The 24,641-nt window shown below is 45.9% G+C and overlaps 1 protein-coding gene across 2 annotated transcripts in view; it reads left to right on the top strand.

Moving 5' to 3' along the window:
* KCNK3 (potassium two pore domain channel subfamily K member 3) overlaps positions 1–24,641 on the top strand; it is a 107,487-nt gene that overhangs the window by 26,264 nt on the left and 56,582 nt on the right. The window contains exon 1 of one of the 2 annotated variants that reach the window (XM_056563735.1): positions 9,581–10,017. The exons of the other annotated variant lie outside the window; for it this stretch is intronic. Within the exon in view, the coding sequence (XP_056419710.1) occupies positions 9,891–10,017 (127 nt within the window). The 5' untranslated portion in view covers positions 9,581–9,890. Of the gene's footprint in view, positions 1–9,580; positions 10,018–24,641 lie in introns of those variants that run through there. 2 annotated transcript variants of the gene reach the window in all.

The following is a 24,641-nucleotide window of genomic DNA, read 5'->3' as shown; positions in this document are numbered from 1 at the left end:
TTGGGGAGTTGACTAGAAAACAAAAGGGGCGTCTGGATGATGATGAGGGGGATGATGACGAAGGTGATAATGACAGGGTGATGATGATGAGGGTGATAATGACGGGGGTGATGATGACGGGGGGGGGGGGTTAATGACAGGGGGGTATGATGACATGTGGGATGATGTATTTCCCACCCTAGTCTTATAGTCGAGTCAATAACTTTTCCTAGGTTTTTGGGGTGAAATTAGGGGCTTATATTCGGAACGGATAGTACTCGAGTACATACGGTATATATATATATATATATATATATATATATATATATATATATATACAGTCATGGCCGTAAATGTTGTCCCCCCTGACATTTTTCTATAAAATGAAGTATTCCTCACAGGAAAGGATTGCAGTAACATGTTTTGCTATACACATGTTTATTCCCTTTTGTGTGTATTGGAACTAAACCAAAAAAGGAGGAAAAAAAGCAAATTGGACATAATGTCACCAAACTCCAAAAATGGGCTGGACAAAATTATTGGCACCTTTCAAAATTGTGGAAAAATAAGATGGTTTCAAGCATGTGATGCTCCTTTATTCTCGCCTGGGGCAAGTAACAGGTGTGGGCAATATAAAAATCACACCTGAAAGCAGATAAAAAGGAGAGAAGTTCACTTAGTCTTTGCATTGGGTGTCTGTGTGTGCCACACTAAGCATGGACAACAGAAAGAGGAGAAGAGAACTGTCTGAGGACTTGGGAACCAAAATTGTGGAAAAATATCAACAATCTCAAGGTTACAAGTCCATCTCCAGAGATCTAGATTTGTCTTTGTCCACAGTGCGCAACATTATCAAGATGTTTACAGCCCCATGGCACTGTAGATAATCTCCCTGGGTGTGGACGGAAGAGAAAAATTGATGAAAGGTGTCACCGCAGGATGGTCCGGATGGTGGATAAGCAGCCCCAAACAAGTTCCAAAGTTATTCAAGCTGTCCTGCAGGCTCAGGGAGCATCAGTGTCAGCGCAAACTATCCGTCCATATTTAAATGAAATGAAACGCTATGGAGGAGACCCGAGAGGACCCCACTATGGAGGAGACCCAGGAGGACCCCACTATGGAGGAGACCCAGGAGGACCCCACTGTGGAGGAGACCCAGGAGAACCCCACTATGGAGGAGACCCAGGAGGACCACACTATGGAGGAGACCCAGGGGGACCCCACTATGGAGGAGACCCAGGAGGACCCCACTATGGAGGAGACCCAGGAGGACCCCACTATGGAGGAGACCAAGGAGGACCCCACTATAGAGGAGACCCAGGAGGACCCCACTATGGAGGAGACCCAGGAGGACCCCACTATGGAGGAGACCCAGGAGGACCCCACTATGGAGGAGACCCAAAATGAACTTGAGTAACCAAAATCCTTCTGGGAAAACGTCTTGTGGACAGATAAGACCAAGATAGAGCTTTTTGGTAAAGCAAATCATTCTACTGTTTACCGAAAACGGAATGAGGCCTACAAAGAAAAGAACAAAGGGGGAGATTTTTGCAAAACCTGTCCAGAGGAAAAGTTGCCCATAGCAACAAATCAGATCGCTTCTTTCATTTTGCAGATACCTGGTTAAAAATGAAAGAAGCGATCTGATTGGTTGCTGTGGGCAACTGGGCAACTTTTCCTCTGGACAGGTTTTGATAAATCTCCCCCACAGTACCTACAGTGACATATGGGGGAGGTCAGTGATGTTTTGGGTTGTTTTGCTGCCTCTGGCACTGGGGGCTTTGAATGTGTACAAGACATCATGAAATCTGAGGATTACCAATGGATTTTGGGTCGCACTGTACAGCCCAGTGTCAGAAAGCTGGGTTTGTGTCCGAGATCTTGGGTCTCCCAGCAGGACAATGACCCCAAACATACATCAAAAAGCCCCAGAAATGGATGACAACAAAGTGCTGGAGAGTTCTGAAGTGTCAGCAATGAGTCCAGATCTAAATCCCATTGATCACCTGTGGAGGGATCTTATAATTACTGTTGGGAAAAGGCGCCGTCCAATAAGAGACCTGGAGCAGTTTGTAAAGGAAGAGTCCAACATTCCGGCTGAGAGGTGTAAGAAGCTTATTGATGGTTATAGGAAGAGTGGTCCAACATTCCGGCTGAGAGGTGTAAGGAGCTTATTGATGGTTATAGGAAGACACTGATTTCAGTTTTTTTTTTTAAAGGATGTGCAACCAAATATTTAAGGGGTACTCCGGCGCTTAGACATCTTATCCCCTATCCAAAGGATAGGGGATAAGATGCCTGATCGCGGGGGTCCCGCCGCTGGGGACCCCCGTGATCTTGCATGCCGCACCCCATTAAAATCAGTCCCCGGAGCGCGACGTCACAACGCTCCGTCCCCATGATAGACAGTAATCAGACCCGGAGCAAACACGCTCGGGGGACTGATTTTAATGGGGTGCGGCATGCAAGCTCATGGGGGTCCAGCCCATTTTTGGAGTTTGGTGACATTATGTCCAATTTGCTTTTTTTCCTCCTTTTTTGGTTTAGTTCCAGTACACAAAAAGGGAATAAACATGTGTATAGCAAAACCTGTGTTACTGCAATCCTTTCCTGTGAGAAAAATGTCATTTTCTAGAAAAATGTGTGGATTTATAAAAACCTGTCCAGAGGAAATGTTGCCCAGTTGCCCATAGCAACCAATCAGATCGCTTCTTTCATTTTCCAGAGGCCTTTTCAAAAATGAAAGAAGCGATCTGATTGGTTGCTATGCACTCAGCAACTTTTCATCTGGACGGGTTTGATAAATCTCCCCCTATGTGTTTGTGTATATATATATATATATATATATATATATATATATATATATATATTTGTGTCTGTTGTTCCAGCATTACTTGTAAACGGCTGGTGATATTTTCGATTTGGAAACATCTTTCTAGTAGCATTTATGGATGGTCCGATACCGACAATCTCCGCAGCCCCAGAGTAATACGGTGGAAATTATGCAAGTTTGTGGAACTTCCATGCATCTCTTGATCGTATTACTCTCGGGTTGCTGAGATTGCCCTGGAGTTTTAAACATCCTGTCTCTGGAACGAATATTATAGAATTGAAATGTCCGGCATTCAGGTGCAGAGAATAGTTAGTGTCAGGGCAGGGATAGAGGAGACAAGGGGAAGAGAAAACATCAGTAGCCTATCACAAGCAGCCTAGCACACAGCCACCCAGCTTTCCCAGTCTCCTGAAGCCCAAGCAGTGATAGGCTGCTCGTCCTCCCTGCACTCCTCGCTGCAGAAATGCTTGGAGGACATTGCGCTACAGTACCCAGGGATATCCCCCCAATTCTAAGGGTATCAGTTTAACATAAGGCAGGTCAACCCAGCAAAAGGTAGAAAGACCGGGCAATGGAGGGTACTCACCCAACAATCTATAAAACTAGAACGATGGTGACAAGGAAGCAGATGTCAGTAAATGAGGTCTCTCAGGAAGTTATAAAGCAACCTCCGATCCCGTAACAAGGGTCTGGATGTGGATCTGGATTCCCTGTGGGATTTATTTTTCCATCCTGGCTTCATTCCTGGTTATTTGTGCAGATACAAAAAATGTTGCTTGTCTGATAGGGTTAATAATGGTTGTCAATCTATAGTAAACGCTTTGAGGGTTAGACGAGAGCAGTTTCTCCTTTACATGTGTGGTGTCCCGATGCAGAACACACCTGTCTACCTGCCCTGTCAGGTGGATGTCACTTTAAAGGGGTACTCCACCCCTAGACATCATATCCCCTATCCAAAGGATAGGGGATAAGATGTCTGATCGCGGGGGTCCCGCCGCTGGGGACCCCCGCAACATAGCATGCAGCACCCATCTGTATTTGCTTCCAGCAGCGATGGAGATTTTGGCTCCCGACCACGGGTACAGAAGATTGTGACGTCACGACTCTGCCCTGTGTGATGTCACACCCCGCCCCCTCAATGCAAGTCTATGGGAGGGGGCGTGACAGTCGTCACGCCCCCTCCCATAGACTTGCATTGAGGGGGCAGGGCGTGACGTCACACGGGGTCGAGTCGTGACATCACGATCTTCCGTACCCGTGGTCAGGAGCCATAACCTCCAGCTCTGCCAGAAGCAAATACAGATGGGTGCTGCATGCTATGTTGCAGGGGTCCCCAGCGGCCCATGTGTAGGGGTGGAGTACCCCTTTAATGTGTCTCCTGTGGGCCATAATCCTGAGTAGTGGGCCCGGAGCAGACACGTTAAAGTGCCATCCACCTGACAGGGCAGGTAGACAGGTGTGTTCTGCATCGGGACACCACACAAGTGCATCTCAGAGAAAATTCTCAGATGGCGAAACAGCCGGAAAACACTACTTGTTGTGTAATAAGACATCAGAATCGTAAAGGTTCTGGACCTGCTGGTTGGGGGTGGATCACAGTTTACTGCGTCTCAATCTAATCTGACTGTTCTTTTTTTTATCAGATTGTATCTTTGTAACACGGTTATGGGAAGGGAATTGCGCTCGTGTAATTGCATCTTAAAATTTCCAGTTCGGTTTGATGAATGGTGCGATAATGAGGATAAGCCGGAGTGACAGAGACACAGAGCAGTCGACGCGTCCTAATGGCTCTTATATAACCCCCGAGAAGGGTCCATCTTGGGTTTATTGGCCACTTTCATGGAAGGACAGATGGTGTTTTTTTTTAATTGGTCCAAGTTTATAGCATTTGCTACATTGTTTGACCAGATGCAGAATAAAGAACAGTGGTGCTAAGATATATCTATCACCACAACAAACGTCTCTAGAAGGTTATATAAAGACACCTTGTGAGATAAAAAAAACCAAATCTCTGTGAAATTTGGGATGGTCAATAAGAAATATGGTGCAGATTAACAACCACCAAAAAGATTTAATAGTAACCGGTCTTCTTGAGTGGCGGTCTTCTCGAAGAAGAGGCCAATATCAATAATAAAACCTGTTCTAGATCAACAACAATCTGAAATGTCAGTAAAAATCTGGGCCGTCTTTTTAAAGAAGAGGCCAATATCAATGAAAATTGGGTCTAGATTAATAACCACTCAAATTTTTGGTCAGGTCAGTATCTGTAACAATCGCACCTGGCCAGGCTTTGCATGTTGCTCTCTGGTCAGGTAAGAGTTACAGGCCCGGGCCAATCAGCAGCCAAGGAGGGTTTTTGGTTCCTCCTCAGCCTCCTGGTTGTGCTCTTTATTTCAGCTTTTAGCTTTGTTCTGCGTCTGTTCACACTTTCTTTTGCATTGGCTTAGTAGTTCTGACCCGTTTTTATAGTTTTTAGCCTTGTCCTGTTTGTTACTTTTCTGTCTTTAGGTTTTCAGTTTAATCCTGCGTAGTTTGTATCTTTTATATGAACCTGTATCTTGGCTTGGGTTCACTCCTGTTTCTGTTTATCCAGAACCTAATCTTGACCCTCATTATACCAGTTTATGCTTGGTGTGTGTCGTATTTCTGCTCGTTCTTGTCAGAACTTGAACCTTTTTCCTGATCTGTTTGTATTTTGTATTCCTCCATTGTTAGGTCCATAGCTTGTTGCTTTGTCCCTAGCCTGGAGTTTTGTTCCTGTGTTTAGTTTTGTGTGAATTACTACTATTGTATCCTTATCTTTATAGCGTTCTGACCTCAGTTACTGTTCACATTGACATCCCTGGTAAATCATAGTTTTTTATAGTTTTATACCAGCTTTATATTATTAGTTCTTTGGATATTGATTTAGATTGATCTAGATCAACGACCACCAAACATTCTGGTGAAAACTGGTTTTAGAGGGGCGGTCTACTTAAAGTAAAGGCCAATTTTAACCCCTTAAGGACTCAGCCCATTTTGGCCTTAAGGACTCAGACAATTTAATTTTTACGTTTTCGTTTTTTCCTCCTCGCCTTCTAAAAATCATAACTCTTTTATATTTTCATCCACAGACTAGTGTGAGGGCTTGTTTTTTGCGCGACCAGTTGTCCTTTGTAATGACATAACTCATTATATCATAAAATGTATGGCGCAACCAAAAAACACTATTTTTGTGGGGAAATTAAAAAGAAAAACGCAATATTGCTAATTTTGGAAGGTTTCGTTTTCACGCCGTAAAATTTACGGTAAAAATGACATGTGTTCTTTATTCTGAGGGTCAATACGATTAAAATGATACCCATTATTACATACTTTTCTATTATTGTTGCGCTTAAAAAAAATCACAAACTTTTTAACCAAATTAGTACGTTTACAATCCCTTTATTTTGATGACCTATAACTTTTTAATTTTTCCGTATAAGCGGCGGTATGGGGGCTCATTTTTTGCGCCATGATCTGTACTCTTTTTTGATACCACATTTGCATATAAAAAACTTTTAATACATTTTTTATATTTTTTTTTTAGAAAATGTATTAAAAAAGTAGCAATTTTGGACTTTTTTTTTTTTTCGTTCACGCCGTTCACCGTACAGGATCATTAACATCACCGTACAGGATCATTAACATTTTATTTTAATAGTTCGGACATTTACGCACATGGCGATACCAAATAAGTCTATTAAATAATTTTTTACGCTTTTTGGGGGTAAAATAGGAAAAAACGGACGTTTTACTTTTTTTGGGGGGGAGGGGATTTTTCACTTTTTTTTACTTTTACATCTTTTTACATTTTTTTTTACACTTGAATAGTCCCCATAGGGGACTATTCATAGCAATACCATGATTGCTAATACTGATCTGTTCTATATATAGGACATAGAACAGATCAGTGTTATCGGTTATCTTCTGCTCTGGTCTGCTCGATCTCAGACCAGAGCAGGAAACGCCGGGAGCCGGAAGGAAGAAGGTGAGGGGACCTCCGTGCGGCGTTCTGAATGATCGGATCCCCGCAGCAGCGCTGCGGGCGATCCGATCATTCATTGAAATTGCGTACTGCCGCAGATGCCGGGATCTGTATTGATCCCGGCATCTGAGGGGTTAATGGCAGACGCCCGCGAGATCGCGGGCGTCGGCCATTGCCGGCGGGTCCCTGGCTGCGATCAGCAGCCGGGATCAGCCGCGCATGACACGGGCATCGCTCCGATGCCCGCGGTTATGCACAGGATGTAAATGTACGTCCTGATGCGTTAAGTACCACCGCACCAGGACGTACATTTACGTCCTGCGTCCTTAAGGGGTTAATTTAAAAAAAAATATATATATATATCTGTTCTAGATCAATGACCACCTCAAGATCAATAAACAATATCTGATGTACATCAACGACCACCCAAAATTCTGATAAAAACAGTTTTTGTTTTAGAGGGGTGGGCTTCTCAAAGTAGAGGCCAATGTTACATTGTTTTATGTATGATCTAGAACAATAGTGTTCCTCTCAAAGAAGTGAGTTCCTTGGCAGTTTCTTCGCATTGTCTTCAAGGGGCCATGACTTTGGAAATCAATTAGGTAAATTTGGATGAGTATTTTGGTAGTACTAACCCCTACTTGCTACATGAAGTGCATTAGCCCATAATGGTGGCCAGGCTGAATTGCCACCCCTCTAGTCCCCAAAAAGTTGCCACCCAACGTTTTATAGACCCCAATCAGCCTAAAAAACCGTCAGTGACCAGTAGAATTGTATTCCTGATTTCTTCTCCGCTGCACTTCCTATGTCACCCATCATGTTTGTGGTAGTTCTTGTATTCATGAGCCAGGAGGATCAGGATGAGCAGTCCATCGACAGCAAGTAATGTTGTAAGTCCAGTCTCTGGGGACATAGGGTTCTTTTATGGATGAGCCAGCTGCGCTGTGTTCTTCAGCCCATCATTCTCTCCTCGATGCTTTCTCACAGATAATATATTGCTCCCCGTCCAGAAGTCCTCGCCAGTAATGAAGTAACTGTGACCGGCGGGGTTCTGCTCAGTATTTACTGCGCGCCGCGTGGAGGTTTCGCGTGTCAAGTTAAACCATAATAAATGTTTACAATGTCTTTTCCATCGGCCTGGTCCTCGCCATCTGTTAATGTATGGAATGTAACCAGAGGAGTCATCTATCACATTTACTGTACGAGAGCAAGGTCCCCGTAAAGATGCTGCTCGAGAGGCCGGGCGACGGGCCAGTCCTGCCGGTATCACATGCAAACTAATAAAGTTTTATAAAGGGAAAATGTCATCTCTAGTTCCAAGAACATCAAGAAGCAAAGTTTATTTCTGCAGATTTTATGAATCTCGAGATGGTCTAGTCCTGGAGATACACAGTGTATGTATGTTTATGTGTGAACACTTTCTGTGTTAATTCTCCCTGGATGGGAAGAGTTAACCTTTCTTACTTCAGCACTGGGAGGATATATAAGACATCTTGAGGTGTTGTGCTGGGCTGGTGATTAGACCTGTATTCTGGCCATGTTGGCTTGATGTTGGCTTGATTCTGGCCATGTTGGCTTGATGTTGGCTTGATTCTGGCCATGTTGGCTTGATGTTGGCTTGATTCTGGCCATGTTGGCTTGATTCTGGCCATGTTGGCTTGATGTTGGCTTGATTCTGGCCATGTTGGCTTCACTATGTCTGTCTGTGCACGTGCTGAGTTTTAACCATGGTTATCTGTCCTGTTTGATATATAGATTTTAACTTGCTTTGTTTTAATACAGTTTTCGGGTTTTAGTTTTCTTGTATTCGTTCTGCATTTGCTTTGTGTTGCCTTAGTCTGTATTCACACTGTACATTTGTCAGTCCTGTTTTGACCTTGTTTGATCCTGGATCTCCTAGGATAGAATCTTGTTCTGAGCCTTGGGCTAATCCGCCTATCTAGGAGTGAGTGAGTCTTGTGTCTGTACCCATGTTTGCTTGTATTTAGGATTTTTGTTTCTTCCTAGGCCAGTATCCTGTTAACACTGTGGAGAGTTACCGCTAGCTAGGATCCTATTTGTCTTTATTATTGATGTCCCTCCATGCTTGAAATGGGGTGTCTAGTGTGTTTCTTGTTTTGTGTCCAGTGTGGACAGTTTTCTATATTTCCTGACCAGTTAACCAGTTCCTCCCCTGCATCTCCTGGTTTTGTCTGCTGTAAACTTACCAAATCTTGTTCATATTATCTTATCTGCTGTTATTCTTGATTTCTGTTTCTGAACTGTATGTTAGTTTACTATATCCTACCTTGTTTGTATTTATATATCTGTTTGTTGCTTATTGTATTCCTGTTGTGTTCCTGACTTGTTTCCCGACATATACAGTTCCATTTGTTTTGTTGACTGCGATGACAATGCACTTTAACACAAGGAACGGACCGTCTCCAAGTTGTCGATCCGTCATTTTGGGCGGATGGGCAAGTAGGCAGGGAGAGTCGTTTTTAGGGACAGCTTTAGGGCTCACTTCTCCCTGTCCCCCCCTTTTGGCTTGGTCCTTCTACCTTTGGTTGAGTTGTAGGGTGGTGGGAACCATCACAGGAGTCAATGATGGAGAATGAGGAAGGATGAGGGGGACAAAGATGATAGAAACAAACATGTGACCTCTCCTGTTTTTTTGGGGGATCTGGTCTGGGGTCTGTTTCTGATATAGGAGATCTGCTCCAGGGTCTGGTCTGGGGTCTGTTCTTTATTTAGGGTATTTGAAGTCTGGCATCTGTTCCATGGTCTGATATTATTATGGGGTCTGGCCTGGGGTCTGTTCTTTATATAGAGGGTCTGAAGTCTTAGATCTGCACCAGGGTCTGATATTATTATTGGGGTCTGATCTGGGGATTGATATAGAATATTTGAAGTCTGGGATTTGTTCTATATTATTATGGTGGTCTGGTTGGTGGTTCTTTAAGCTATGTCCCTCAGGAAGGTGACTCCTATATTTGCAGGACCCTCTTCTCGGGTATCTATGCAGGGTGGTCCCAAGGTGACATCTCTGTATAAGGCTGAGGTGAACATAGATGAGAGAAGGTCGGGGAGGAGATGACAGACGGTGAGGGATGGGGTGAAAGGTCACGTCTTATATTTCTTGCTTGTCTTGTAGAGTCCTCCAGGCGCCGCTCATCACTGCTGACTCATTGGGTGGGAGAGAATCACAGTCTCCTGGATGGTAATTTCACATGATTTATCTTCATTGTCCTGTGTATATAGAGAGATAGAACTGATGTCACCAGTAATGGAGCAGGTTATCACTGTGTTATCTGTGGTGTTACATAGGACTGCAGGTCACATCTATACATTATCTGTACTCAGAGAGTTATCACTGTTATCTGTGGTGTTACATAGGACTGCAGGTCACATCTATACATTATCTGTACTCAGAGAGTTATCACTGTGTTATCTGTGGTGTTACATAGGACTGCAGGTCAAATCTATACATTATCTGTACTCAGAGAGTTATCACTGTTATCTGTGGTGTTACATAGGACTGCAGGTCACATCTATACATTATCTGTACTCAGAGAGTTATCACTGTGTTATCTGTGGTGTTACATAGGACTGCAGGTCACATCTACTACATTATCTGTACTCAGAGAGTTATCACTGTGTTATCTGTGGTGTTACATAGGACTGCAGGTCACATCTATACATTATCTGTACTCAGAGAGTTATCACTGTTATCTGTGGTGTTACATAGGACTGCAGGTCACATCTACTACATTATCTGTACTCAGAGAGTTATCACTGTGTTATCTGTGGTGTTACATAGGACTGCAGGTCACATCTACTACATTATCTGTACTCAGAGAGTTATCACTGTTATCTGTGGTGTTACATAGGACTGCAGGTCACATCTATACATTATCTGTACTCAGAGTTATCACTGTGTTATCTGTGGTGTTACATAGGACTGCAGGTCACATCTATACATTATCTGTACTCAGAGAGTTATCACTGTGTTATCTGTGGTGTTACATAGGACTGCAGGTCACATCTATACATTATCTGTACTCAGAGAGTTATCACTGTGTTATCTGTGGTGTTACATAGGACTGCAGGTCACATCTACTACATTATCTGTACTCAGAGAGTTATCACTGTTATCTGTGGTGTTACATAGGACTGCAGGTCACATCTACTACATTATCTGTACTCAGAGAGTTATCACTGTGTTATCTGTGGTGTTACATAGGACTGCAGGTCACATCTACTACATTATCTGTACTCAGAGAGTTATCACTGTTATCTGTGGTGTTACATAGGACTGCAGGTCACATCTATACATTATCTGTACTCAGAGAGTTATCACTGTTATCTGTGGTGTTACATAGGACTGCAGGTCACATCTATACATTATCTGTACTCAGAGAGTTATCACTGTGTTATCTGTGGTGTTACATAGGACTGCAGGTCAAATCTATACATTATCTGTACTCAGAGAGTTATCACTGTTATCTGTGGTGTTACATAGGACTGCAGGTCACATCTATACATTATCTGTACTCAGAGAGTTATCACTGTGTTATCTGTGGTGTTACATAGGACTGCAGGTCACATCTACTACATTATCTGTACTCAGAGAGTTATCACTGTGTTATCTGTGGTGTTACATAGGACTGCAGGTCACATCTATACATTATCTGTACTCAGAGAGTTATCACTGTTATCTGTGGTGTTACATAGGACTGCAGGTCACATCTACTACATTATCTGTACTCAGAGAGTTATCACTGTGTTATCTGTGGTGTTACATAGGACTGCAGGTCACATCTACTACATTATCTGTACTCAGAGAGTTATCACTGTTATCTGTGGTGTTACATAGGACTGCAGGTCACATCTATACATTATCTGTACTCAGAGTTATCACTGTGTTATCTGTGGTGTTACATAGGACTGCAGGTCACATCTATACATTATCTGTACTCAGAGAGTTATCACTGTGTTATCTGTGGTGTTACATAGGACTGCAGGTCACATCTATACATTATCTGTACTCAGAGAGTTATCACTGTGTTATCTGTGGTGTTACATAGGACTGCAGGTCACATCTACTACATTATCTGTACTCAGAGAGTTATCACTGTTATCTGTGGTGTTACATAGGACTGCAGGTCACATCTACTACATTATCTGTACTCAGAGAGTTATCACTGTGTTATCTGTGGTGTTACATAGGACTGCAGGTCACATCTACTACATTATCTGTACTCAGAGAGTTATCACTGTTATCTGTGGTGTTACATAGGACTGCAGGTCACATCTATACATTATCTGTACTCAGAGAGTTATCACTGTTATCTGTGGTGTTACATAGGACTGCAGGTCACATCTATACATTATCTGTACTCAGAGTTATCACTGTGTTATCTGTGGTGTTACATAGGACTGCAGGTCACATCTATACATTATCTGTACTCAGAGAGTTATCACTGTTATCTGTGGTGTTACATAGGACTGCAGGTCACATCTATACATTATCTGTACTCAGAGAGTTATCACTGTTATCTGTGGTGTTACATAGGACTGCAGGTCACATCTATACATTATATGTACTCAGAGTTATCACTGTGTTATCTGTGGTGTTACATAGGACTGCAGGTCACATCTATACATTATCTGTACTCAGAGAGTTATCACTGTGTTATCTGTGGTGTTACATAGGACTGCAGGTCACATCTATACATTATCTGTACTCAGAGAGTTATCACTGTGATATCTGTGGTGTTACATAGGACTGCAGGTCACATCTATACATTATCTGTACTCAGAGAGTTATCACTGTGTTATCTGTGGTGTTACATAGGACTGCAGGTCACATCTATACATTATCTGTACTCAGAGAGTTATCACTGTGTTATCTGTGGTGTTACATAGGACTGCAGGTCACATCTACTACATTATCTGTACTCAGAGTTATCACTGTGTTATCTGTGGTGTTACATAGGACTGCAGGTCACATCTATACATTATCTGTACTCAGAGAGTTATCACTGTGTTATCTGTGGTGTTACATAGGACTGCAGGTCACATCTATACATTATCTGTACTCAGAGAGTTATCACTGTTATCTGTGGTGTTACATAGGACTGCAGGTCACATTTATACATTATCTGTACTCAGAGAGTTATCACTGTTATCTGTGGTGTTACATAGGACTGCAGGTCACATCTATACATTATCTGTACTCAGAGATTTATCACTGTGTTATCTGTAGTGTTACATAGGACTGCAGGTCACATCTACTACATTATCTGTACAGTTATCACTGTTATCTGTGGTGTTACATAGGACTGCAGGTCACATCTACTACATTATCTGTACTCAGAGAGTTATCACTGTGTTATCTGTGGTGTTACATAGGACTGCAGGTCACATCTATACATTATCTGTACTCAGAGAGTTATCACTGTTATCTGTGGTGTTACATAGGACTGCAGCTCACATCTATACATTATCTGTACTCAGAGAGTTATCACTGTGTTATCTTTGGTGTTACATAGGACTGCAGGTCACATCTACTATATTCTTAATTGTCTGCTGTAATGGAGCAGAGCTGTAGTTTAGCTAGGGGTGCACACAGTGACTAAATTACATCATGACCCAAATAATTTGTGCGACCTCATAACTTTATAACCCTACTTACTCAAAAATAAGGAAAGGGTTGAAGGTATAAATTGGATTATGATTAGAGTCCCTAATCGTAACTTAAAGGAGTATTCCAGGATTTCATATTTTATAGATTCTGTAAAAAAAAAAAAAAAAAAAATCATACTTACCTACCCTGACTCCTCGCAGCTCCTGCTTTCTTATTGTTCCCCTGCTGCTATAAAGACACGTCAGAATGAGACCTGTTGTCTTGGAATCAGGGAGAAGAAGTGAGCAGCAGGGGAACACCAAGGAGTTGCAACAGGAGCTGCAGAGAGTCGGGGAAGAACTGTGCAATGTATAAATAACTCCACCATAATTTGGCATCACAATAGAACATAGAGTCCGGCATTGTCACTGCATAAATCGCTAATGCATCACAATCGCATACCAATTATTGGCACGTTAAGGTGTAGACATGTAGTGTGGCAGACGGCTGCTGGTGGTACTGCACGTGTAAAACAACAAGCAAATAATGTCTTTTCAGTAAGAAAAGGAATGGAGCACCCACCCGGTAAGTTGGCTGTAACAGGAATTCTCGGATCACGATAAGTCGATGACTGAGCACGAAGGCATTAGTTGGTAAGGGGGTGGGGGGGAATTCAGGTGTTGGGCCACGGACCATATCACACCATTAGGTGCTTTGTCAGGCCCTGGTGATGTGGTCCCATAAGTCGATGACCCGAGCAGGGAGGTGGTAGGTGGTAACGGGGGGAGTTCAGGCGTCGGGCCACGGACCGTATCACACCATTAGGTGCTTCGTCATGCCCGTGATACGTGTGATATGGTCCGATAAGTCAATGACCGAGCAGGGAGGCGGCAGGTGATAACTGGGGGAGTTCAGGCGTCGGGACACTGACCGTATCACACTGTTAGGTACTTCGTCAGGCCCCTGTGATACGGTACCATAAGTCGATGACCGAGCAGGGAGGCGGTAGGTGGGAATGGGGGGGGAGGGATTCAGGTGTTGGGCCAAGGACCGTATCACACCGTTAGGTGCTTCGTCAGGCCCCTGTGATACGGACCGAAAAATCGATGACCGAGCAGGGAGGCGGTAGGTGGTAACTGGGGGGAATTCAGGTATTGGGCCATGAACCGTATCACACCGTTGGGTGCTTCGTCAGGCCCCAGTGATACAGACCTATAAGTCGATGACCGAGCAGGGAGGTGGTAGGTGGTAAAGGGGGGAATTCAGGTGTTGGGCCATGGACCGTATCACACTGTTAGGTGCTTCGTCAGGCCCCTGTGATATGGACCGAAAAGTCGATGACCGAGCAGGGAGGCGGTAGGTGGTAACTGGGGGGAATTCAGGTATTGGGCCATGGACCGTATCACACCGTTGGGTGCTTCGTCAGGCCCCAGTGATACAGACCTATAAGTCGATGACCGAGCAGGGAGGTGGTAGGTGGTAAAGGGGGGAATTCAGGTTTTGGGCCATGGACCGTATCACACCATTGGGTGCTTTGTCAGGCCCAGTGATGGGGACCTATAAGTTGATGACCGAGCACGAAGGTGGTAAGTGGTAATGGGGGGAATTTAGGCTTTGGGCCACGGACCATATCACACCGTTAGGTGCTTCATCAGGCCCCTGTGATACGGTCTGCTAAGTTGATGATCGAGCATGGAGGCGGTAGATGGTAACAGGGGAATTCTGTCGTCAGGCCACGGACCATATCACACCATTAGGTGCTTCGTCAGGCCCCTGTGATACGGTCCGATATGTCGATGACCGAGCACGGAGGCGGTAGGTGGTAATGGGGGGAATTCAGGTGTTGGGCCACAGACCGTATAACATCGTTAGGTGCTTCGTCAGGCCCCTGTGATACAGTCCGATAAGTCGATGACCGAGCATGGAGGCGGTTGGTGGTAACTGGTGGAGTTCAGATGTTGGGCCACGGACCATATCACACCGTTATGTACTTTGTCAGGCTCCTGTGATACGGTCCGATAAGTAGATGTACGAGCATGGAGGCGGTAGGTGGTAACGGGGGGAATTCAGGCATTGGGCCTCGGACCGTATCACACCGTTAGGTGCTTCGTCAGGCCCCTTACAGCAGGGAGGCGGTAGGTGTTAACGGGGGGAATTCAGGCGTTGGGCCACGGACCGTATCACACCGTTAGGTGCTTCGTCAGGCCCCTTACAGCAGGGAGGCGGTAGGTGCTAACGGGGGGAATTCAGGCATTGGGCCACGGACCGTATCACACCGTTAGGTGCTTCGTCAGGCCCCTTACAGCAGGGAGGCGGTAGGTGGTAACGGGGGGAATTCAGGCATTGGGCCTCGGACCGTATCACACCGTTAGGTGCTTCGTCAGGCCCCTTACAGCAGGGAGGCGGTAGGTGTTAACGGGGGGAATTCAGGCGTTGGGCCACGGACCGTATCACACCGTTAGGTGCTTCGTCAGGCCCCTTACAGCAGGGAGGCGGTAGGTGCTAACGGGGGGAATTCAGGCATTGGGCCACGGACCGTATCACACCATTAGGTGCTTCGTCAGGCCCCTTACAGGGGCCTGATGAAGCACCTAATGGTGTGATACGGTCCGTGGCCACACGCCTAAACTCCCCCCCCCCGTTACCACCTACTGCCTCCCTGCTCGGTCATTGACTTATCGTGTTCTGAGAAGTCCCGCTGCAGCCAACTTACCCGGTGAGTGCTCCGTTCCTTTTCTTGCTGTGAAGACACAACTCCACCATACTGTTTCCAATAAATAAACCGTATCTGCGTCCCCTGTCAATGTCTTTTGGAGACGGAGGAATGATCCCGGGGGGCGATCTTCACACCATCTCACCCCTAGCATCGGTCCTTCACGGACATTTGTCTTCTCACGGATATAATGTGACCTCAGTTTGGCCTCCGTCGCACGGTCCCTGAGCTTCATCCTCCCTAATGTGGGCAGCGCTCAGCGCCCCCGGGCACCTTCTGGTGATTAGACTTAATTACCTGCCCGGGACGCAGTGCCAGCTGCTCAGTCTGGGCGCTCAGTTTGTTGGCTCAGATTAGATGTGTCTATCGTTTCTCTCACCGCTAATTGTTACTGGAAACAAAAACATTATTAAACATTTAGAGAACTATTCTTGGTGCGGAAATCGTTTCCAAGACTTGTCGTCCTCCAGTGTGAAGTCTTTTGGTGTTGTAGTCGCCCTCGATGACACAAACGTCTGCACTGCTGCGCCATGTTACCCAGTGCCCTCCTGGTCTTCTATGTGTCAGTCTTCACTGTATTACTTGCATTCTAGTCATGTATCAGGAAGCCCAGGATGAGCAGAACATTAGATGGAGGGATGCAACCAGACTGTGGAAGCATGGCGGGATCTTTGCTCTTCCCTGCAGCGGGTGGGTGGGTGCTCACAGCCTGTGACACGCTGAATGCTGTTGTATAGGGGACAGTCTGCTGCCTCTCCTGTCACACGCTGAATGCTGCTGTATAGGGAACTGTCTGCTGCCTCTAATGTGACACGCTGAATGCTGCTGTATAGGGTAGAGTCTGCTGCCTCTCCTGTGACACGCTGAATGCTGCTGTATAGGAGATAGTCTGCTGCCTCTCCTGTGACACGCTAAATGCTGCTGTATAGGGTACAGTCTGCTGCCTCTCCTGTCACACGCTGAATGCTGCTGTACAGGGCACAATCTGCTGCCTCTCCTGTGACACACTGAATGCTGCTGTATAAGGCACAGTCTGCTGCTTCTCCTGTGACCCACTGAATGCTGCTGTATAGGGCGCAGTCTGCTGCCACTCCTGTGACACGCTGAATGCTGCTCTATAGGAGAAAGTCTGCTGCCTCTCCTGTGACACGCTGAATGCTGCTGTATAGGGGATAGTCTGCTGCTTCTCCTGTGACACGCTGAATGCTGCTGTGTAGGGCACAGTCTGCTGCCACTCCTGTGACACGCTGAATGCTGCTCTATAGGAGATAGTCTGCTGCCTCTCCTGTGACACGCTGAATGCTGCTGTATAGGGCACAGTCTGCTGCCTCTCCTGTGACACGCTGAATGCTGCTGTACAGGGCACAGTCTGCTGCCTCTCCTGTGACACGCTGAATGCTGCTCTATAGGAGATAGTCTGCTGCCTCTCCTGTGACATGCTGAATGCTGCTGTATAGGGGATAGTCTGCTGCCTCTCCTGTGACACACTGAATGCTGCTGTATAGGGCGCAGTCTGCTGCCACTCCTGTGACACGCTGAATGCTGCTCTATAGGAGAAAGTCTGCTGCCTCTCCTGTGACACGCTGAATGCTGCTGTATAGGGGATAGTCTGCTGCTTCTCCTGTGACACGCTGAATGCTGCTGTGTAGGGCACAGTCTGCTGCCACTCCTGTGACACGCTGAATGCTGCTGTACAGGGCACAGTCTGCTGCCTCTCCTGTGACACACTGAATGCTGCTCTATAGGAGATAGTCTGCTGCCTCTCCTGTGACATGCTAAATGCTGCTGTATAGGGGATAGTCTGCTGCCTCTCCTGTGACACACTGAATGCTGCTGTATAGGGCGCAGTCTGCTGCCACTCCTGTGACACGCTGAATGCTGCTCTATAGGAGAAAGTCTGCTGCCTCTCCTGTGACACGCTGAATGCTGCTGTATAGGGGATAGTCTGCTGCTTCTCCTGTGACACGCTGAATGCTGCTGTGTAGGGCACAGTCTGCTGCCACTCCTGTGACACGCTGAATGCTGCTCTATAGGAGATAGTCTGCTGCCTCTCCTGTGACACGCTGAATGCTGCTGTATAGGGCACAGTCTGCTGCCTCTCCTGTGACACGCTGAATGCTGCTGTACAGGGCACAGTCTGCTGCCTCTCCTGTGACACGCTGAATGCTGCTCTATAGGAGATAGTCTGCTGTCTCTCCTGTGACATGCTGAATGCTGCTGTATAGGGGATAGTCTGCTGCCTCTCCTGTGACACACTGAATGCTGCTCTATAGGAGATAGTCTGCTGCCTCTCCTGTGACACACTGAATGCTGCTCAATTGGAGATAGTCTGCTGCCCCCATCCCCCCCCCCCCCCCCCCCGTGACACGTTGAATTCTGCTGTATAGGGGATAGCCTGCTGCCCCCCCCCCCCCCCTGTGACACGCTGAATTCTGCTGTATAGGGTCCAGCGCTGGGAGGCAGGATAGGCATGGTGGCGACAGGGCTTGGCGAACCCCTAGCCATGCCTATCCGACTGTTCCTGACTTTTGGATAAAAGGTTTTTATTAGTAAGAAAAGAAGAACAAACAGCAATAAAGGTAAATGTCTGCAGTCACCACATAATCATCTGGACACCATTATAGTGGTCTCGGGGGTCACAATATGATGAAGGACGGGGCCATGTTTGGGCCCAGTAGGATGTGTTCACACGTTGTTGGATGAGATCTTCAGTTCCGAATTCTTAAGAACCATTATGTCACCATAACCCGTAGGGATGGAGGGGCCCGGCTCATCTGGAGGCCTTACAGCCATTAGAATCTTCTAAATGAGCCCGGATTACATCCCAGCAGCTGCCGGGTCCACTCTTCGGCCTTTTTGACCCCTGCAGGCTACACTCCCATGATCTCTATCAGAATATAGATACTTGGTGCCGATCTTAATATAGGAAAAGTAAAAATAAACATAACACAGTATAGGAAACAGGAGATGTTCTATACAAGAGGCCGGAGAGGGAAGAAAGACGGGAAGGGGCCAACCGAAAGAAGATGGCAGGGAGGACTGAGGGATCATGGGAACACAGCCCCCCCCCCCCATTGTAGTGACCATATTACATTTCACCTCTATTTTTGGGTGTATGTTATGACTGAGATTTGGGCAGTTTGCCCAATGACCACCATATTGTACATAGGGTCGCCACCCTTCTTGCAAAAAAATACCGGCCATGGTAATTTACATAATTAATAATATATGCGTGACATCACAGGATACACATATGCGGGGGAAATGTTGTCCTTTTCTGACCCCTATAACTTTTTTATTTCTCCTTATATTTTTTTGCGCCCTGATCTGTAGTTTTTAACAAGACCATTTTTGTTTTGATGGGACATATTTTTTATCCCTTTTTTTATTAAATTCGGGAGTTGCAGTTGTTACTAACTATAACTCCCAGCATGTCCTGATACAGCCTGTGGCTCAGCGACTGCTCCAAACAAAAACTACAACTCCCAGCATGTTGGACTATATAGTAGTATATAGTATAGGTCAGTGTTTCCCAACAAGTGGTGCCTCCAGCTGTTGCAAAACTACAACTCCCAGCATGTTGGACTATATAGTAGTATATAGTATAGGTCAGTGTTTCTCAACCAGGGGGGCCTCCAGCTGTTGCAAAACTACAACTCCCAGCATGTTGGACTATATAGTAGTATATAGTATAGGTCAGTGTTTCCCAACAAGGGGTGCCTCCAGCTGTTGCAAAACTACAACTCCCAGCATGTTGGACTATATCGTAGTATATAAAATAGGTCAGTGTTTCCCAACCAGGGGGGCCTCCAGCTGTTGCTAAACTACAACTCCCAGCATGTTGGACTATATAGTAGTATATAGTATAGGTCAGTGTTTCCCAACCAGGAGTGCCTCCAGCTGCTGCAAAACTACAACTCCCAGCATGTTGGACTATAGAGTAGTATATAGTATAGGTCACTGTTTCCCAACCAGGGGCGCCTCCAGCTGTTGCAAAACTACAAATCCCAGCATGCCCGGACAGCCAACGGCTGTCAGGGCATGCTGGGAGTTGTAGTTTTGCAACAGCTGGAGGCGCTCTGGTTGGGAAACACTAATATAGTATATGGTACAATATTCCGGGAGTTGGAGAATTGGTTGGATAGATACCGGCCATTGCAGTGCCAGTATTTTTAATATAAAAAGGCCGGTAGGGGGGCCAAAATACTGGCCAGGTGGCAACCTTAATTGTACAGTATACGGGTATAGAGCATTGGCCTGTGTGACTCTACCACTATGATCTATAACCACACCCCTCTGTGTCATGTGACTCTGGGGGCGGAGTGTTGAGTAGAAGTCTACTCTCCCTCTGTGATGTGCAGGGACACAATGCAAAAGACACAAGAAGAGATGTTGTTACTTTGGGGGCACAATGAGCTGATAGTGTCTCTGTATAGTGATATAGGCCTTATACTGAGGACAGGTCTTATAGTTCTGTTTGGAGAATTACTTTCATACATCCTAAGGCCTGAGCATTAAGTATAGACTCACCGATCCTTATCTCCTCACCCGCCTTATTGGTTTCCCCATTGATATCTCCTTGTACATTCCTCCATCCATTCTGTGGATTCCATTTCTTTGCATATGATCCTGTGGCTCCTGAATCCTCAAAGAGCCTTGACCCATCCTCCTCCGCACGTTCTATTCTGACGCTACCTACAGCCCTGGTGCAAGGATTTTTGCCACCCTAGGTGAAAAACTACTTTTGCGCCCCTTGACCCTGCCCATTGGCTCCTCCCTTTGACACACCCCACTTTACTACTGGGGTGACACACTGTAACAACCCTCCTCCTCATGTAATCTCCTTACTACTGGGGTGACACACTGTAACAAACCTCCTCCTCATGTAATCTCCTTACTGCTGGGGTGACACACTGTAACAAACCTCCTCCTCATGTAATCTCCTTACTACTGGGGTGACACACTGTAACAAACCTCCTCCTCATGTAATCTCCTTACTACTGGGGTGACACACTGTAACAAACCTCCTCCTCATGTAATCTCCTTACTACTGGGGTGACACACTGTAACAAACCTCCTCCTCATATAATCTCCTTACTACTGGGGTGACACACTGTAACAAACCTCCTCCTCATGTAATCTCCTTACTACTGGGGTGACACACTGTAACAAACCTCCTCCTCATGTAATCTCCTTACTACTGTGGTGACACACTGTAACAAACCTCCTCCTCATGTAATCTCCTTACTACTGGGGTGACACACTGTAACAAACCTCCTCCTCATGTAATCTCATTACTACTGTCGTGACACACTGTAACAAACCTCCTCCTCATGTAATCTCCTTACTACTGGGGTGACACACTGTAACAAACCTCCTCATGTAATCTCCTTACTTCTGGGGTGACACACTGTAACAAACCTCCTCCTCATGTAATCTCCTTACTACTGGGGTGACACACTGTAACAAACCTCCTCCTCATGTAATCTCCTTACTACTGGGGTGACACACTGTAACAAACCTCCTCCTCATGTAATCTCCTTACTACTGGGGTGACACACTGTAACAAACCTCCTCCTCATGTAATCTCCTTACTACTGGGGTGACACACTGTAACAAACCTCCTCCTCATGTAATCTCCTTACTACTGGGATGACACACTGTAACAAACCTCCTCCTCATGTAATCTCATTACTACTGTGGTGACACACTGTAACAAACCTCCTCCTCATGTAATCTCCTTACTACTGGGGTGACACACTGTAACAAACCTCCTCCTCATGTAATCTCCTTACTACTGGGGTGACACACTGTAACAAACCTCCTCATGTAATCTCCTTACTACTGGGTTGACACACTGTAACAAACCTCCTCCTCAGCACAACTACTACTAGGGTGGCAGGGTTTTGCTGGATGTGTGGGTGCTTCGGATGCTGGTTAACTTTATTGCTGCGGGCAGAGCTGTGCCCCCATCAAGAGTGCGCTCTAGGCGGCTGCCTATTTTGCATTAGGTTTAGTGTGTAGAAGAAAGGGGCCGTAATATCACATTAGGTTTTTCCACGCAGGGACAGAAGGACCTTCCTGTTCCCAACACCCAGTGGCATAGGATCCAACCGGAGCCCGAGCCCCATTTCCCTATAGGTCCAATAGCAGTCTCAGAGGTTCCGGAACTTACTTAGCCTATTGCCCCTTTTCAGAAAAAAAAAAATATTACCGTGACCCTTTGTAAACCTACCAGTCTCACCTGCACTAACCTGTCGGTACAGGCATGTTTTGCAGTTGACACTAATGACAATGATACTTACCTGGTCCTGTTCCGTGCTGTGATTCTCTGGCTATCCTCTTATCTTCCGCTCTGGGCCTGACTTGGAGCATGGGCGGAGCTTAGTGACATCACTGCTGCTGTTCTCTGCTGGATCCCACTTCTAGCAAACAGCAGCAGTGATGTCACTAAGCTCCGCCCATGCTCCAATTCAGAGCTGAAGATACTGAAGAGGATAGCCGGAGAATGACAGCACGGAATGGGACCAGGTAAGTATCGTTGGCATCAGTATCACCTGCGCTGTCTGTATGTACCCGACAGGTTAGTGCAGGTGACACTGATGACAGATTTTGAACAGACAGAAAGATGTAGTGGAAAATGTGCCCTCTTTTATATATTTCCAAAGATACTGAACACACACAGCACTGTACTACATACAGACTGCTAAAACACAATACAATGCACCCCCGACTGCCCCCTGCCACAGGACCTTTTGGTTGAGCCAATCATTGGCTGCAGTGGTGTCTTGTCTCGGCCAGTGATTGGCTGAGCCGGCAGGTCCTACAACAAGCACTCCTCTTGGAAGTAGATAAAGGATCTACCGGACAGGAGCTGCAGGGGACCAGGCCCATGTCAGTATAGTTTACTTTTCCAATTCCCCCACCCCCCACTTCACCACCATACAATTTTTTTTAAATAAAATATTGGACAACCCCTTTAAAATGGTACTCCGCCCCTAGACATCTTATCCCCTATACAAAGTATAGGGGATAAGATGTCTGATCATGGGGGTCCCGTCACTTTGGACAACCACGATCTCCCTGTTGCACGCGGCGTTCGTTTAGAGCGTCGGGTGCATTGCCGGAGGCTCATGACGTTGCGGCCACGCTTGCTCATGACATCACGACCACGCCCCCCTCAATGCAAGTCTATGGGAGGGGGTGTGACGGACGTCACACCCCCTCCCATAGACTTGCAATGAGGGGGCGTGGCTGTGATGTCACGAGTCTTCGCTCCACATCGCCAGTCATCCGGCACGGAGCAAAGTTCACTCGGATGTCTGGGGGTGCCGCAGCAGAGATTGCGGGGGTGCGGGGGTCCCGTCACTTTGGATAGGGGATAAGATGTCTAGGGACGGAGTACCCCTTTAATCTGTTCCCTACTTTTATTTAAAAAAAAATCTTAGTCCTTCCAGTACTTATTAGCTGCGGAATACTACAGCGGAAATTATTTTCTTTTTGAAACACAGAGCTCTCTGCTGACATCACGAGCACAGTGCTCTCTCTGCTGACATCTCTGTCCCTTTTAGGAACTGTCCAGAGCAGCATATGTTTGCTATGGGGAGTTCCTTTTACTCTGGACAGTTCCTAAAATGGACAGAGGTGTCAGCAGAGAGCACTGTACTCGTGATGTCAGCAGAGAGCTCTGTGTTCCAAAAAGAAAAGAATTTCCTCTGTAGTATTCAGCAGCTAATAAGTACAGGAAGGATTAAGATTTTTTAACAGACGTAATTTACAAATCTGTTTAACTTTCTGGCACCAGTTGATTTAAAAAATAATAATGTCACCGGAGTACCCCTTTAAGGACTCACATTTCACGTCTACGAGCAGTGATAAAGCTCCCAGCCGCTCTTCACCCTGAGATCACCCTCTCGGCCATTGCTAGGAGACCTGCAGAGATAAGTGATGTAACCCGCTCATTCCTTCTCCAATCATATCGAAAAGTTGATATCGAAAATAATGATGTTTGCTTTTTATAACAAGAGTCTTATCGTATGAACAGCGCAAATACCAGACGACCGGGCGTAATTGGTGACCCATTATATCTGGATCGGCGCCGAATGTGTTGGGTCATTGCACCTCACCATAAGTCATACATCTTACTTCTCAACCCATAGACTTGGACAGCAGCGGCCATTGGCTTGTTCTTCGTCCCAGCATGCACCACTACAGGAAGAGGAAATACATTGTTGCCCGACTCCAACGAGAGGATCGGGCAGGTAGAATTCATATTCCCTAGAATAGGCCGGAGTCCATCCATACATGACATATAGGCAGTCCTGCCAACATCACCAGCTTTGGCCAAATTTGATCTAATATGGTGATCACCGACCCAGCCCGATAATTGTATCACTTCTCAGCTGAGAGCAGGACGAGCTATGTACAATGTATCAGTCTGGGGTCCAGGATGTTTAGCTCACAGAGCATTGTCTAGACTGGATACAATTGTATCACTTCTCAG

Source organism: Hyla sarda, chromosome 3, assembly GCF_029499605.1.
Source record: "Hyla sarda isolate aHylSar1 chromosome 3, aHylSar1.hap1, whole genome shotgun sequence".
NCBI classification, from domain to species: Eukaryota; Metazoa; Chordata; class Amphibia; order Anura; family Hylidae; genus Hyla; species Hyla sarda.
This window is presented reverse-complemented; position numbering and strand designations above follow the sequence as displayed.